General features: G+C 39.7%; 1 protein-coding gene across 1 annotated transcript in view; it reads right to left on the bottom strand.

The window, feature by feature from the left end:
- The window catches only part of GALNT13 (polypeptide N-acetylgalactosaminyltransferase 13), a 299,621-nt gene that overhangs the window by 138,127 nt on the left and 143,714 nt on the right, over positions 1-17,780 (bottom strand). The window contains exon 3 of the mRNA XM_038751351.1: positions 16,530-16,698. Within this exon, the coding sequence (XP_038607279.1) occupies positions 16,530-16,698 (169 nt within the window). The remainder of the gene's footprint in view (positions 1-16,529; positions 16,699-17,780) is intronic.

Raw genomic sequence — 17,780 nt, 5'->3', positions numbered from 1 at the left:
GATACAGCCCCGGCCTGGGTGTAATAAGGATGTGGGTTCTAATCCCACTTCCACCACTTCTCTGCTTTATGATCTTGAGTGAGTCACTTCACTTCTCTATGCTTCAGGTACTTCATCTGTAAAATGGGGATTCAGACTGTGAGCCCTACTGTTGTCCAGGGGCTGTGTCTAACCTGATTATCTTGTATATATTCCAGCACTTAGTACAGTGCCTGACAGAAAGCAAGCACTTAACAAATACCAGAAAGCAGAAAGCAACACCTGAATAAATGCCTGCTTCCCCAAACTGTTAATCCAACAACTGCCATGAGTACATTTTTATTTATCTTAACTATAGCATTTATATCTTAACCTACATCACTTATTCAACTGTCCATTCTAGCATTGTTCTTTCTTCCGCTCCTACTATCTGTAAAAAATTTGTTCCTACCTGACTCTCCCATTAGGTTATGAAAACTCCTTGAGAGAAGGGACCATGCCTTACACTTCTATTGTACTTTCCAAAGGGCTTAATACAGAGTTCTGTATATGATAGGCATGCGATAAATTCCATTAATAGATTAAGATTGTAAGTCCCTTGTGATCAGGGAATGTTTCTACCAAATCTGTTATACTGTACTCTCCTGAACACTTACTATAATGCTCTGCACACAGTAATCACTCAGTAAATACAATCAATTAATTGACTGATTAATGTCTGCCACCAATTCTAATAGGTTGGATAATTTCTTCTTTGGGCCTTTTTAATAGTGTCAATTACTTTGCCTAATGTAGGATACACGGCTCAGGCTTTCCATCTTTAATCATCAATATTAGATGGTGCTAGTGGTACCAAGTCGATGGGATTGGAACTTGGCAAGTAAGCACTCAGTAAATACAGTTGAATGAATGAATGATTGAATCTTAATTGCGAATACACAATAGGAGCAGCATAGTGCAGTGAATAGAGCACAGGCTTGGGAGTCAAGCCCACCCATTTCCAGCACCGACAAGCTTCTAGGCAGATTCCTCTGGACAGGCCACAGAAGACAGAGAAAATATGCAAGACCGGAACTGTAATACCTGATTCCCTCCTTTTTAGACTGTGAGCCCCATGTGGGACAGGAACTGTCTCCCGCCTAACTTGTATCTACCTTAGAGCTTAGAACAAGGCTTAACACGTAGTAAGAGCTTAAAAAATACCACAATCATCATCTGTGTAGCTTCAGACTGAAACAAAGCACAGGGAAAAGTGTTTCAGATCTCTGCAGCAGCTACAGGGAAAAGGCCTCAAATTCCTTTGCTCATATAATGTGCTCATTATGAGTACAAAATCATGGTGTATAAATTCACTCATTCATAGCAAGATACTTCTCTGACACCAAGTGGTAGCATCTTCTTTTACTTCTTGCTTGAGATGAAGACCAAGGGCAGAGAAGATCTAGGAAGCGCATGGTAATTCTAAACCATCTTCTTCCTACCTAGGCAGGCCTTGATGGCATTCACTTCACTGCAGTGCCGAGGACCATGATTGCCTCATTTAAGGCCAAGAAGCAAATTGCCAAAGAGTTTTCGGGATTTAAAACAGAAGTACATTTTGAAGTGAAATTTCCAATCTCTACTGAGTCGGTCTCTGGGGAGCATTCTAATGAAAATCAGTAAAGACAAGCTTCAACAGTTCTAGGAGGCTTTGCATAGAATAACAATTCTCCTAGAAGGAATATTTTTCTTGTATATAGAACACCAATCTATTTAACATTGAAGACCAATTCTACCAGCAGATTCACAATGTAAAACAAAAAAAGAAAATCAGGAACATTGATGCGTAAATTCATCACTAAGGGATTCTTTTCAATGAAGGATAATTCACATTATGATATGGTTTCTGATATTTTCCTATGTAACACTAATGTAGGTCCTTGTCACTTAGCCCCATACTAGCCAAAGGAAATATGATGGGTTGATTTGCTAAGAACTATACCTCTGCAACAATACACAACCGTAACCTAGAGGCAGCAAAGAATAAGACTGATTGATTACCTTGGAACCTATCAGAAGAATCTGTAAAATAATGATCATGGCTTGATCAATCAGATTAGAAGCATGAAAAAAATTTCGCTTTTCCAGAGCACTAGCTGCAGTAATAGTAGCTGCAGCATTTACTGAGTGCCCATTTGATATGGTGCACTGTTCTAAACACTTGGTAAATACAGATAATGAAGTGATACCTTCCCTGTCTGCAAGAAGCTTGCATTGGTCTTCTTCACTGGACATTTCTTATTTAATGTAATAATGTGCTCACCCAAACTGAGCAGAGAACTGTCAAGTATCTTAAATACTTAGCCCATTCAAATCTCTGTCATCTTATTTCTTTTCAGTGCTAAGTGGAGCATAGGACACACATGCATGCTCTCACAGACCTACCAACATTAATAGTGGGGCTTTTCACCTCACTTGTGAATCCATCAATTGCATTTATTGAGAAGAAGTTTGGCCTAGTAGATAGACCATGGGCCTGAGAGTCAGAAGGACCTGGGTTCTAGTCCTAGCTCCAATACTTGTCTGTTTTGTGACCTTGGGTAAGTCTCAACTTCTCTGGGCCTCAGTTACCTGGGGATTAAGACTGTAAGCCCCATGTAGGACAGGGACTGGGTCCAACCTGATGAACTACCCCAGCGCTTAGTACTGTGACTGGTGTGGAGTAAGTGCATAATAAGTACCATTAAAAAAAATTATGTTGGATGACTCACCCACCAAGGATCAATCAATCAATCAATCAATAGTATTTATGGAGTGTTTACTATATGTGGAGCACTGTACAAAACTCTTGGGAGAGTACAATGCACCTGTATATATATATATATATATATATATGTATATATATATATATATATATATATATATGTTTGTATGTATTTATTACTCTATTTTATTTGTACATATTTATTCTATTTATTTTATTTTGTTAATATGTTTTGTTTTGTTCTCTGTCTCCCCCTTCTAGACTGTGAGCCCACTGTTGGGTAGGGACCATCTCTATATGTGGCCAACTTGTACTTCCCAAGCGCTTAGTACAGTGCTCTGCACACAGTAAGTGCTCAATAAATACAATTGAATGAATGAATGAATGAATGAACAGAATTAGAAGACACATTCCCTGCCTGCAACAAGCACCAGGCTACCTCCTATCTAATCAGAAAACAGTCCTCTAAACTTGAGCCCAGTGTCAGGTTCATTTACCTGTTTGCTTCTTCGCAGAACTTCCTGGGACTTTAGTCCTCAGCGTGTTTATTCATACAAAATCCCCTCCTTTCAATCTCTAGGCTAACCAGAATTTTCAACCGCCCATTCTCTGAGCCTACCATAAAACAAAGCTTTTAATGTATTTTCATTTTATTTGATCATTAAAGGAAGTTTAAATAAAAATAGCTACAATATTAACCAGGCAAGGAAGTTGAATATTATTATCTATTCCTGTGCAGGGGTCAGAAACATCTGACCAAACCACTTTGATCTCCCCTACTAGACTGTAAGGTTCTTGAGGGCAAGGATCGTGTGTACCAACTCCATTGTTTTCTCCCAATTAATCAATCATATTCATTGAGTGCTAACTGAGAGAGGAACACTCTACTAAGCACTGGGCAACTACACTACAACAATATAACAGTCACACTCCCTGCCCACAATGAACTTACAGTTTAGAGGAATAGACATTAATATAATTGTATAAATTATGGCTATGTACATAAATGCTGTAGGACTGGGAGAGGGAATGAATAAAGGGAGCAAGTCAAGGAGAAGCAAAAGGGAGTGGAAGAAAAGGAAAAGAGAGCTTAGTCAGGGAAGACCTTTTAGATTCCTCCAAGTGCCTTCCAGTGTTTAGGTCAAGGAATAAGCACTTGATAAATATTATTGACTGATTTCTCTCTCCAAGGAGCAGCAGGAGAGCCAAGGAGAGAATGACCCAAGATATCTTCAAAGAGGGACAGTCAGGGGCTATCCTTCTACCCAGCACAGTGGAAGGTAGGAAGACACCAGCTGGACTGGTTTGCCCATCGTAATAATTTGTTAGAAGTATTTGTGAAGTGCTGTGTACAAGGCACCGTACTAAGCATTCAGATTAATACAATGTAGGCAGATCAGACTTAGTTTCTGGCCCACATGAAGTTCAGTCTGTGAGAGAGAGAGAACAGGTATTTTAGCCCCAGTTTTACAGGTGAGGAAACTGAGGCATCGAGAAGTTAAGTGACTTTCCCAGGTTCACACAGGTCTTTCACCAGCTTCCCTTTCTTTTTCCTCTCAAATTCTCTGGGCTGCATCTCTTTTCCTGCCTCTGTATCTTTCCTTCCCCTATTGCTAACCCTAATCATTGGCTGATGAACTTAGACTATAGCCAGTCTCATCACTAGGCAAGAAATGCTTGCATTGGGAATTCTGCTTATCTCTCTGAAAAGATATACCAAAGTAATTGAAGTCACAAGAGCACTCAGGCCGACTACGAGATAGGCTACAGACATCACACACTATTTTTCGGTCACAGATGCCATCCATATTAAGCATGTTTACATTGTTTTACACAACTTGATGGGCATCTCATAAATTGGCATTCACACTGTGTGTGTGAATTACACTATAAACTAAGAAGCAAATTCCTGTAAACCTTTGCTGTGAAACGTGTTTGCAAGCTGAACAACTAACAGCACCCACTCCCAGTCAACTACGGAGATGTGTGTGTCCGAGAAATCTGCCTTTCAAAACAGTTGATTAGATATGCAGACGAAGCAGGAAATGAGTCTGTGTAACAGAAGGCTGAAAATGCCCTACTCAAGATTTCCATCAGGAATGAGGACTCAGGGAAGAGACGGGCAGAGAATCCAAAGCGTGGCCTGTCCAAGGCCTGGTGATGCTCTTGAATCTGAAATATCTGCAATTTATTTATAAATCTCTAATGTATTTATTTATATTAATGTCTGTCTCCCCCCCTAGACTGAAAGCTCATTGTGGGCGGGGAATATTTCTGTTTAATGTTATATTGTACTCTCCAAAGAGTTTACAGATACAGTACTCTGCACACGGAAGCACTCAATACGTATGACTGACTTGATATGACATCATACCAGAAGCCTTACCTTTCCACGCTTCCATCTAGAAATGCCAGGGGGAATGGGTATCCCTCAAAAATTGCCATTTCGTGGACCCGCATCATCTGGATACAGTGAACAAACCAAAACAGGCAATTTTCCATGATTCCAAATGTTCAGATGCCTGAACAGAACATCATTTAAAGAGCGTCCGTCTTAAATAAAGATGACATGCATTACTAGTCTCCAGAATATGTAATCGGTAAACCGTACATTCTCCCGGGCAGATAACTATTCTTAAGGTGCATATTTCTCAGCCCTTAAAAATGATCTTGCTTCACTGGTACACATAAATATTTCTCAGGAACGTTTCAAAAAAACAGAAGCAGAGATCCAATTGTAAAATAACTGTTCTCTGTTTGCAGCTTTCATCTTGTAGCTGCTTGGAAAGTTTCCACTAAGATTTTCTTTCATTCGATCGTCAGTCCAGTGTTGGACCCTGTTATGTTCAACTGTTTATCATGTAAAAGAAGTCTGCAGCAGCTGGGCATTTTCCCCTTCCTGATCATCTACAGTACTGATTGAACAATATCTGTGCTAGGCAACAAGGGCACTTAAAGAAATATAAGATGTGAGCCCTGGACTTCGGCTTATTATAACTTTTTCTAGGAGAAATGAATCCCCCATTTTCCCATTCATATCATCACGGTCCCCTTAAAATTCTTATGTCCTTATGTGTAGGTTATTAGTAACTATTCCTACTCTTAAGTACATGAGAAGCAGCATGGCCTAGTGGAAAGAGCGTGGGCTTGGGAGTCAGAAGACCTGAATTCTAATCTCAGCTCTGTCGGTTGCCTGCACTTAAGACTGAGAGCCCCACATGGGACAGGGACAGTTTCCAACCTGATTAACTTGAATCCATCCTAGCCCAGAGATCATGGCTGGCACATAGAAAGTGCTTGACAAATACAGTAATATGATTGAAAAATGTAATTTATTTATGTCTCCTGGATGATTGTAGGCTCCTTGTGAGGATCGGGGGTCATTTCTTTTACCTTTTCTGTTTGTCTCCCAAGTCCTGAGTTTCTGGCTGTGCAAACCACAGATCTCAGTAGATAATGTAATTCATCACTTCACCTCTCTACTGTGACCTTCTGCAGCCAACTCTCCATTTCCTATTTGAAGAAACTTTAGAGGCTAAAATGCCAGATCTGCATGGCTCTGAATGAGATAGAGAATTAGCATTTCTTCATTTCATTAAGGCAGTGTAGACATGAAACCTGTTTCATTCACACTGATAAAACCTCCAACATCTCAAATCTTCCCTTCTGCCCTCCCCCAACCCAAGAAGCTGAAGTTAATAATCACATTTTTCAGGCAGGTAATTCTGTAAAATGGTTTTGAGCCACCTGCTTGAATGATTATGTTTGGGTGAGCTGGCCTATGGAAAGAATAGTGGGTTAGAACTAAAAAGGACAGCAGTTTTGAGAAAGGCACGCCTTCCTTGTACCAGACCATTCCTACTCCTCCTCTGTTTCCTTCGCCTCAATAACCCGGGGAGACTAACTCCAACTTCTTTGGCTTAAGCATGTTTGGACAAATATGACAGAACAGCTGTTCACCAGCCTGCCTAATCAGAGAGTCTGCAAAAATCTAGTGATGAAAGCAAAAAGAAAGGCTTTTTTTACCTGCTCCAGCTCTCCTGCAACTGTGTTCAATTCCCCTGTGGCACCTTTGCATCTTGAACCAAAGTGACTTTTCCATCATCCTCAAAATTAGCCTCCATTCTGCTCTGCTGGTTTCTTTCTGTAGGGCAACACAAGGCAGTTCTCTGGGCCAGCCTGCCTTCCAAGATAATCTGTGCATGAGGGACCTCAATACACTCCAATTACTCCCTGCCTCTTTCAGAATTCATGAACACTAAGTGTACAACCACATACACTCCCTACAGGGTGTCTAGCTAGGGCCAAGAGAAGAGAATCATTGAAAAAGGACCTTATTAGGGAAATAATCCAAGGGGGTCATAAAAGAGGGAACGAATTAAGTCAATGGCAAAAAAAGAACAATTTCTATGAGTTCCCTTCATTTCCTGCTGGGTACAAATCAAGCAATCCAAGTGACCTCTGAAACCCAAGAAGAGATGGCGTTGCTGGCACTAAAGTTAACTGTACTAGAAATACTCAAGTTTAAGACACAAAATCCTTAACTTTCCACTCCTATAGAAATTACAGTTCAGAATAGTGCACTGGCTTCCACAGAAATAGGCTGCTTGTAAGGTAATAAGTTATGTCAGCCAGAGCAAATCTTTAGACATATGCCAACATCTCCCTTATCAATAAAATGTCTTCCTTTCATAAACTAACTACATTAACCATGAAATCCCATTCCTCCTCAGGTTAAAAAAAAAAGTGAGTTGGCATTAAAACGATTTAGCATCCCCCTAAGACATTGATTTGTGAACAGAAAGCTTCTGCCTGGAAAAAGAGAAATGGAGAGAAAGAGCTTTTCATATCTTTTAATATGTTTTATTACTCATTCAGAAATTACACATCTCAGAGATATTTGAAATCACTTCAGACAGATTTTTTTCCCCTGCATTAATAGATCTATATATTTGCCTAACCTGAAAATGCCCAAGCACCATGTCATGGAATATCTTTTCCTTAAAATTAGATTTGTATTATGAAGAATAAAACACTCTGACATTAAAAGCCCGAAGAATATCTTTCTGATGACAGTGAAACAATGTTTTTGTGCTCTCTTTTTTTATTGGGGTTTCAATGAGCATTATTAGTCAGAAAATATCACAACTACTACATTTTAGAGGAGCATTGTAGCCGATCAGAAAGAGTAGGGGCATAGGAGTCAGAGGACCGGGATTCTTATCCCGGCTCTGCCACTGGCCTGCTGTGTGATGCTGAGCATGTTACTTAACTTCCCAGTGCCTCAGTTTCCCCATCTCTAAAATGGGGGCTCAATGCCTGTTCTCCCTCCACTTTAGATTGTGAGCATTATGTGGGACAGAGACAGTGCCAAATCTGATTAACTTGAATCTACCCCTATGCCCAGAATAGTGTTTGACACATAGTAAGAGCTTAACAAATACCAGCGAAAACAAAACAAAACAAACTGCCTACTTCAGTATTTTGGGCAAATTTAGAAATTGCCCTTCCGTCAAGCAATTTCAGGCAGAAAAAAAAGCTATGGAAGGAAAATCTCTAATTCTGAGAGTATTGTTCAGCAGTGACATTCCTTTTCAGTATCTTTTCTTTCTTCATCTACCTCCTCTGGATAAGCAGGGGTGAAATTATATAGCAGGGTTACTGAGGTAAACATATTATGCAGTCAGTAAGTGTACCAGAAAAATATAAAAGAGGGGTGTTTCCTTCGGTCATTGAAGTTGTGCAGGAAAAAGACATTCCAACTTTTCCAAAAAGTTTTCCAACATTCCAAAAAAGACAAAGGCACAATGAACCCAACTTTCCTGGTACTTCTGAATTCACATAGTAAAGAGTGGTAAGCAACTGGGAGACAGATCAACACATTAAGACTGTGAGCCCTATGTGGGGCAGGATTTGTGTCCAACCCGATTATCTCTTATCTACCCCAATGCTAAAAACAGTGTCTGGCATATAGTAAGCTCTTAACAAATACTGCAATTGTTATTATTATTATCCGGACTATAAGAACACTGCTTAATAGAAGGCAGCAGCAGAACTGCTTGGGTAGGGAATATGACAGGTCAATCTGTCAAGAATTTATCTAACAGGAGGATCCCTGTCCATAAAGAGGCATTAGCTTCATAGTACTTTGAAGCCCCATGTAGGGACCCAGAGCTCACCAGAATTGGGAAGGGAACTAAAAAAGTTTCCCTAAAGATTATTTGCATCACCAAATGGGGGCATCAAAAACTCAATGGGTGAGCCATAACTTTGGGGTCTTTTTTTTTTTTCTTTTTGAAAAGACCAACAGAAAATAGTAGTTGCATCATGGACCAGGAATTTTGTGATTTTGGGGATGGCAGGCATTTAGTAAGGAGGGTGCACTTTTGCACATGAGCTATACTGAGGTAGAGAGATGTTCTGATGAAGGACAACTCATGGAAATATTTGGCTGCACTAAAAGTTTATCAAAATTTTAGGATTACCCCCTACACCTTGAATAAAAATATCCCTGTCATACCACTATTATTGGTATTCTCTTTGAATTCTAAGGACAACTATGAACAATTGAATAGCAATTATTGTTATTATGATATTTGTTAAGTGCTTACTTTGTGTCAAGCACTACACTAAGCCCTGGGGTAGACACGAGATAATCAGATTGGTCATAGTCCCTGTCCCACATTGGGTTCACAGTCTAATTAGAAGGGAGTAGAATTCAATCCACATTTTGTAGATGAGGAAACTGAGGCACAGAGAAATTCACTGAATTGTCCAAGGTCACACAGCAAACAAATGGTGGAGCTTGTATTAGAGCCCTAGGCCTCTGACTCCCAGGCTCAAGCTCTTTCCATTAATAATAAATATGGTACTTGTTAAGTGCTCACTTCATGCTAAGCACTGTTCTTAGCTCTGGAATAGATACAAGTCAATCAGGTTGGACACAGTCCCTGTCCCTCATGGGGCTCACCGTCTTAATCTCCATTTTACAGATGCGGTAACTGAGGCCCAGAGAAGATAAGTGACTTGCCCAAGGTTACACAGCAGACATGTGGTGGGGCCGGGATTAGAACCCAGGTCCTTCTGACTCCTAGGATCATGATCTGTCCTCTAAACCACGCTGCTTCTCAAAAAATAGCATTTGTTAAGCGCTTACTATGTGCTAGGCATTGTGCTAAGAACTGGAGTAGTTACAAGCTAATCAGGTTGGATGCCGTCTAACACCCCACATGGGGCTCGCAGTCTTAATCCCCATTTTACTGATGAAGTAACGGAGGCATGGAGAAGTTAAGTGACTTGCCCAAGTTCACACTGCAGATGAGTGGCAGAGCTGGGATAAGAACCCTGGTCCTCTGATTCCCCGACTGTACTCTATCCATTAGGCCACACTGTTCATTAAGCCATGTTGTTCGCCAATATACAGCTACATGTACATGCACAATTATACAGCTACACACAAAAGCACAATGTGCAGCTAAGTATGCTTATACAATGCTCAGCTATGTGTATCTGAACAGTGTTTGTACTAAACACATCCTTGCAGGTCAAAAACATAAATACTGCTCCCAGAGATACTGGCAAATAGTGTTAGGACTGGGACAACTAGACACTATGTGGACAATAGCACCCACAAAAATGAATATTTTCGTACATGCCCAAAGCAGAAACAAAATCAGTGTGGAGAAACATAGAATGAGGCAGGAGCTTAATGAGAATTTGATTAAACTGTCTCTCTCCACTCGCTTCCCAGTTTTTGGTTGTTTTATAGGAATCAGTTTTGATTTCGGACTAATCAAAAACAGGAACAATTAGGCAAACAGAAAACACAGCCACAAAAATTAAATCTTTACTCATGCAGAATCTTAAAATCTGACCCTTCCCTTCAGTCTTTTTGTCTCCATATTCACCTCCCAAGGCCGTACACTAACACAAATAAAGAGCTGTGTTAACAGCATAATCTCCAAGCATTGAGAACCACTAGAAATACAGGGGGATTTTTCGAGGTAAAAGATAGAACTGGTAGAATGTTCATCCCTAACCATTAAGGCATATGTCAAGGAGGGTAATAAAAAAACTTATGTGTGGCATTTGTTATGCATTTACAATATGCCAAGCCCTGACCAGGTCAGACATAGCCTCATCCCACATGGGGCTCATTAGAAAGGAAAACAGGTATTGAATCCCCATTTTACAGGTGAGGAAATTGTGGCATAGAGAAGTTAAGACACTTGCTCAAGATAACATAATGGGCAAGAGGCTGAGTCAGGATTAGAACTCAGGTCCTCCCACTCTCATTTCCCGACTCTTTCCTCTAGGGCACGTTGCTTCTCTAACCATCATGTAGTCTTCCAACCCTTCCATTCTTAATGAAAAATATAGAATTCTAATTTAATTGGACCACTAGTCTTAGCCAGTAATGGCATCCAAGGTATTTTTATTCTCGTATACATTCCAAGGGCATTTTGTGCCACTTCTTTGTGAAGGTTCAGTAGATGGCTACAAGAGGTTAGTAAGCGTGGGTTGGTCTAATCCTCATTTTCCAGGCCAAATAGAATCTGGGCAGCCCAATTAGTTTTGAACTTGATTCGCAGAGCTGAATGAGAATACTTGTGGGAGAAGTGGAGTGGAACAAGGTGAAAAGAAAATCCAGGACATGGATATGAGAAGAGCAAACAAATTGAGAGAAGAGCTGGGAAACTGAGCAGTGACATTCCCTGAAAAGAGGACAATGCAAATAAACAGAATTGGAATGGAGAAAGAGCAAAAGATTGCCTGGTAAAAGTATTTAAAATGTGCATGTCCATTCGCATATGCATTCACTATATGCACATATTGTGAAATTTTGAATTTGGGTGAACAACTACTATTCAAGTTGTTGGGAAGGAACCACCAGGTCAAGGGTTGAAGACTAACAGAGAAGAAGTGTGGCCTAGTGAAAAGAGCATAGGTCTGCGAGACAGAGGGCCTGGGTTCTAATCCCAGCTGCACCACATGCTGTGTGATCTTGGGCAAGTCACTTAACTTCTGTGCTTCAGTTTGCTCATCTGTAAAAGGGGGATTCAATACCTGTTCTCCCTCCCACTCAGACTGTGAGCCCCTTGTGGGACCTGATTATTTTTTATCTACCTCAGCACTTAGCATAGTGTTTGGCATATAGTTAACACTTAACAAATGCCAAAATCATTATTATTATTATCATTAAGAGTAGGTAGGAACAGCCAATTTCTCAGAAACAAAGGGACACAGAGGGAAAACCACAGTTTGCCATTACCCAGTTTGCTTTACTGCGGCATCCAGGAGAATGGTTAAAAATGCTTGCCTAGACAGTTTGGCTATTTCTTCTACTGCAATGGGAAAGATTTTAGATAAATGTGGTGATATTTTAGATAAATTATGATAAAGATAATAATACCAATCCACTCCTTGCCTCAATTAGCCTTTTTTTAAAAAAAAAATCTCCAAAGTGCTTTGAGTTCCACAGCTGAGAACATTATATAAATCAAAGTATTATTGCAATTATCATTATTGTCCTTTCAGGCAAGATTTCAGCCAACATCTGAAAGCTGCAGTAATTCTCTAATCAAAAAGAAGAAACAGGACTCAGAGAACAGAAATGTGTTCAGGGTTCTAATTTTCAGTGCCTTCTTTATGAAATCAATACCAACATTTATTGTATTTTCATTTATTTGAAGGATGATGCATCCTGACGAATAGGTATGCATACAAGATTGGACAATCGCAGGAAAAACCCATGCTGGAATTGGTTTTAATTTCCTATGGAACTCAAATGTGTTGTTCTTCTTTATCACATCATCCTGGATTTGTATGCCAGAGCTCTTCTTCATCTAACAATGGAACTGCCAAGCTGTTCTTACCCTTGGAGGCTGGTGCATATTCATACTTAGGAAAACTAAGTTCATCCTGGATACTTAGCAGCGAGCAATTTCCGATTCCACTATAGCTTCTCCTAAAGTGGATATCCAAATGCCAGCAATGGGTACCCATTAAATCACTGAATGCAGGGACTTGAAAAGGCTTTCCCGTATATCAACAAAATTAAATGCACAATGACACACCATGATTTGGATGCCTGATTGCCTTGAGCACTTTTTAATTCCGTTTCACCCTGTGGGCATAGGTGTGAGATGACAGGGCAAAGAGTGTAGAGGGGAAAAGGAGGAAGCAAGACAGAGCAAGGTCAGTAAACTCTCTGGGGTCATGGGGGGAAATGAAACTCCGGTGGATATTCAAGCCTCTTAAGGAATGGCTGTCCTAGTATCTTCCTCGCAGGATGGAAACAGAGTGGTGGAATACATCAATTTTCTACAAGCAGGACAGATCTGGGCCAGGACTGATTGATTGGCTCAATCAATCAGTCAGTAGTACTTATTGAGCATTTTCTATGTGCAGAGCACTACTAAGTGCCTGGGAGAGTACAATACAACAGAATTAGCAGACACATTCCCTGACCATAATGAGCTTTCAGTCTAGAGAGAGTTTGCAGTCTCAGCCAACTGCTGGTAAATTGGAGGCTTAGTGAAGCACATTAATTACCAGATGTTTCCTGGAAGATTTAATTTGGTTGATTATTATCATTATCCATAATATTATTTTAATTTTAAGCCCTCACTATATGACAAGGGCTTTGCTTGGGGTTGCTGTGGATAAAAGTCAATCAGCTAAGATGCAGGTTTGTCTCACATGATATTAAGAATCCAGGAAGGAGGAAGACCAAAAATAAAATTTCCATTTTACAGATGTGCCTCTCTAATGCACAGAGAAGTTAAGTGACTTGGCCAAGTTATCACCATTGGCCAGTAGTTCTAATCCCAGCTCTGATTAGCTGATTAGCTTGTAACTACCCCAGTACTTAGTAGAGTGCCAAGCACATAGTAAGTGCTTAACAAATACCATAAAAAGGAGAACTTGCTTATGTGTATAACATATATTTTGTTTTACTGATGGCCCCATTAATTTTTCCTGTGTAGGGTTTGTATCTTCCCTGACTCATGCCACACCCATTAGGATTTTAAACTGGAAGGAGTCAGGTATTATATTAGCACATAGTCTCGGACGACATTCATTCAGTTGTATTCTCTGAGCACTTACTGTGTACAGAGCACTATATAGGCTTGGACGAGTCAAGGCTCGGCTTCACCAGAAATCTCCCCCACTCCCCACCCCAAGTTGTCACTAGGAGATTTCAGCTCCGAGGCAGGAAAAAAATAATACTTCAAATGTTTTCTATTTTTTGAATTTCAACCCACTTAAATTGTGCAATCTGCCCTCATTGCTCATCTCAAAGAAAGGCTATCTTTGGTCTAAAGGGGTTGGAAAATATCAAAGCCAAAATGGATTTGAAAAATCCTTCTGAAACCTACTTAAAAGGTCCTAAATTAACACCTCTGCTGGAAATCACCCTTTCCTCTTTCCAAATGCACAGTTAACGTTACCTTGTCTCCATACACTGAAGAGCACTCTCTTAATCCAAAGCCTTTTCAATGATACCCAATTGATTACAGAGCCTGCAACCAAACACTCTTCATCCTTCCCATTTGTCTCTTTTGGAGGGTAATTCCAAAAATACAAATGAATTAAATGGAGAACAATAAAGTACAGTTAAAAAGGTAAATGGAGTATTTTATAAAGTGCTCCTGATCACTATAATGACATTCCATCACCTAGAAAAGTTTGAACCAAGGGTTTTCCCGTTTCTCAGATTCTATATGTATATATACAAACAGATGTATATATCTCTGTGTGTACACACACATACACATAATATAAGCTCACTGTATAACAATAAATAAACACATTCCCTTCCCATAACCAACCTGAATATGTAGTATCTACTCCAGCACTTGGAACAGTTCCTGGCACATAATAAGCTCTTACTGAATGCCATTTTTTTTTTTAAAAAAAAAGGTCCTCTGACTTTCAGTTACTGCAAGGAGAGAAATTGCAAATTCCAAGGATGAAAATAGGGCTAGATTTTATGAATCATATTCAACCAGTGGTCCACTATGACTCCCTGGTTCTTTTTTAACTACGATTACAAGTAAGCCCTTCATTAACCATCTTGATCATTGATTTATATAGCTTATCTCTGATCTCTGACTTGCTATCTTGAACTCAACTACTTTAAAGCCATCTTGTTTTTTGTAGGACCATTTGAAAGATTTGCCAGGTCCTAGTATATTCCATCGGTTTCTTTTACCTGGTCAATAATGAAGAACATTTTTAGTCCATTTTCCACAGAACCATCGGATCTGATCAAGAGAATGTGGTAAAATATTAGAATTTTATGGATCCTAGACCAGTTTGACATGGTAAATTCTATATTTGTTTTAGCCAAGCTCCTTTAACTGATCGTTTGTCACAGTAACACAAGCCCAACTGTTCAGAGGACAGAGAAGATGTACAATATATCAAAGACATAAACTGTTTCATAACAATGCTCCATGCCATTTTTCCACCACTAATCCTTTAAAGGGAGGTGTTATGTACAACAATGCTGTTCTTTGTGATAAAATTTCAGATTTTAATTTTGATTTGTTAGCATATTGATGGTTATTAAAGGATTATGAGAAATGAAAAAGTTACCATTTTCCTGAATTAACATCCATCAGTGTTTCCCAGGTGGCATACTGAATTGGATTACATCATGACACATGAAATAACACAAAATGATTAATGTATCGTACATGTTCCAGCACTTCATTTCAAAAGAGATCATCTAGGATATAGGCAGTGAAATTTTACTACCTTTCTTTAAAGAAATGTTCCTAAGTAATGAAAACATTGGCACTAAACATTTTGAGTCTTATTGCATTCATTTTTTAACTATGTTCCCCCACCTGGAAAATAGATTCTGAATAATCGAACACAAGTTTAATTTCCAACAGCATTTTTCATGTAGGATTATTAGTTCCAAGTGAATACTTCCCCACATGTGGCTGAGAAACAGAGTTGTCAAGTGGTGTAAATTGTTTAATGAGTTACTTCTAGCCATGACAAATAGAAATTAAAAAGCAGCTTTAGGCTCTCTCAGGAGGCAGAGACTGCCATCACATTGGCACAGTGGTGAATCTTTGACCTAGTTCACCAAAGGATGCAGTCCATTTTCCATAAACATAGAAGATTTCTTTTCAAAAAAGCAACTGGAAGACAGCACTAGAGGACTCACTTTTACATAGTAAACAAATGGGATCGCCTTACCCATCAAGTAAAAAAATACTTTGCTGTGTTTACAAATAATGCCTTCTGTTACACCGGTGTGAAAAAATAGCTGGTTCTCCTCCACAAATGTAGTTTATCCTCTAGACGGTAAACTAATCCTCTAGACTTCCTGTTGCAGGCAGGGAATGTGTCTGTTTATTGTAGTATTGTACTTTCCCAAGCACTTAATACAGTATTCTGCACACAGTAAGCACTCGATAAACGTGAATGAATGAATGAATCTTCCCTTCTGTTGACACATAATAAGCATTTAAATACCCCATATACCCGCATAACTCTCCTAAGTGCTTAGTTATAGTGCTCTGTGCATAGTAAGTTCTCAATAAATATCCTTGCTTGATCAATCACTCTAACTCCTTGAGGGCAGGGATCATGTTTACTAATTCTTCTGCAATCTCCCAAGTGCTTAGAACAGGGCTCTGCACACAGTGAGATTTCGAATGCATCTTGGTCACTCAGTGTGGAGTAGATATGATGAAGAGGGTAATGGTCTTAAATATGAGGGTTTTTGTTGGGTTTTATTTGAGGGCACACAGTTGTACAATTGTAAAATACTGGACACACTCACCCTTCTAATCTTACATCTGGTAGACTTCTGTTTAGGGCAATCAAATCACTGGCCATAAGGTTAAACTGGTTGATTTTAAATAGCTCTTTCATTTTCTCCTGGTCATCTTTGGAAATGAGTACAGCCTTTCCCATCTCTCCTGGGCCTTCTTGGCTTCTGGAAATAACCGCTGCAAGACACACACAACACACACACACACACACACACACACACACACACACACAAGATAATGAAATGCCTTATTCAGTGATTTCATTTTGCAGAAAGAAATGCAGGCAGTATTTGCAAACATACATCTTCTGAACATCCCGGCTTTAGAAGGAGAAGACAGGGGAAAACCCAAGGTACCTGCTATGAGAGTCCTACTTTGTGGGACTTTCAAGGTAAAATTCATGTACTCATTTTGACACCCCATAGAAATACTACTAAAGTAAATGCGCAACACACTGGTTGGTAAAACCTCTTAGTGAATAAACTCAAAGCATTAGAAAAGTGGCCTGACTACCCAGGATATTATAATGGAGTTTTTTGAAAAGGAACTACCAGCTACCTGGCTTTAACTTCTAAGGAAATGGCTACAGAATTCCACAGCCAAGCCAGAATAACTTAAGGAGAGGAGCAGAACTTGACATTTCTAAAATATTCTTTTGAATGGCTGAGACGACTGGATAATAATAATAATAATAATGACATTTATTAAGCACTCACTATGTGCAAAGCACTGTTCTAAGAACTGGGGAGGTTACAAAGTGATCCGGTTGTCCCACAGGGGGCTCACAGTCTTAATCCCCATTTTACAGATGAGGGAACTGAAGCCCAGAGAAGTTAAGTGACTTGCCCAAAGTCACACAGCTGACAATTGGCAGAGCTGGGATTTGAACCCATGACCTCTGACTCCAAAGCCTGCACTCTTTCCACTGAGCCATGCTGCTTCCCTATGGTGATGGATAGCTAGGAAAATGTGACATAAATTTTGGGAAGCCAGTAACATTATAACTCATAAAAAACTGTACTTCTTGTGTTCTCAAGGTACACGAGCCTCGCCATCTTTCTACCATCATAGAAATATAGAGGAGCAGTGTAGTCTGGTGGAAAGAGCACAGACCTGGTGGTCAGATGACCATGGTTCTAATTCCAGCTCCACCAATGACCCATTTGTAATCTTGGGCTGGTCACTTAATGTCTTCATGCCTCACTTTCCTCATCTTTAAAATGGTGATTCAATATCTGTTCTCCCTCTCTATTACACTG

This window comes from Tachyglossus aculeatus, chromosome 9 (assembly GCF_015852505.1).
Source record: "Tachyglossus aculeatus isolate mTacAcu1 chromosome 9, mTacAcu1.pri, whole genome shotgun sequence".
Classification (NCBI taxonomy): domain Eukaryota; kingdom Metazoa; phylum Chordata; class Mammalia; order Monotremata; family Tachyglossidae; genus Tachyglossus; species Tachyglossus aculeatus.
The sequence above is the reverse complement of the archived record's forward strand: the minus strand, read 5'-3'. Positions and strand labels throughout refer to the sequence as shown.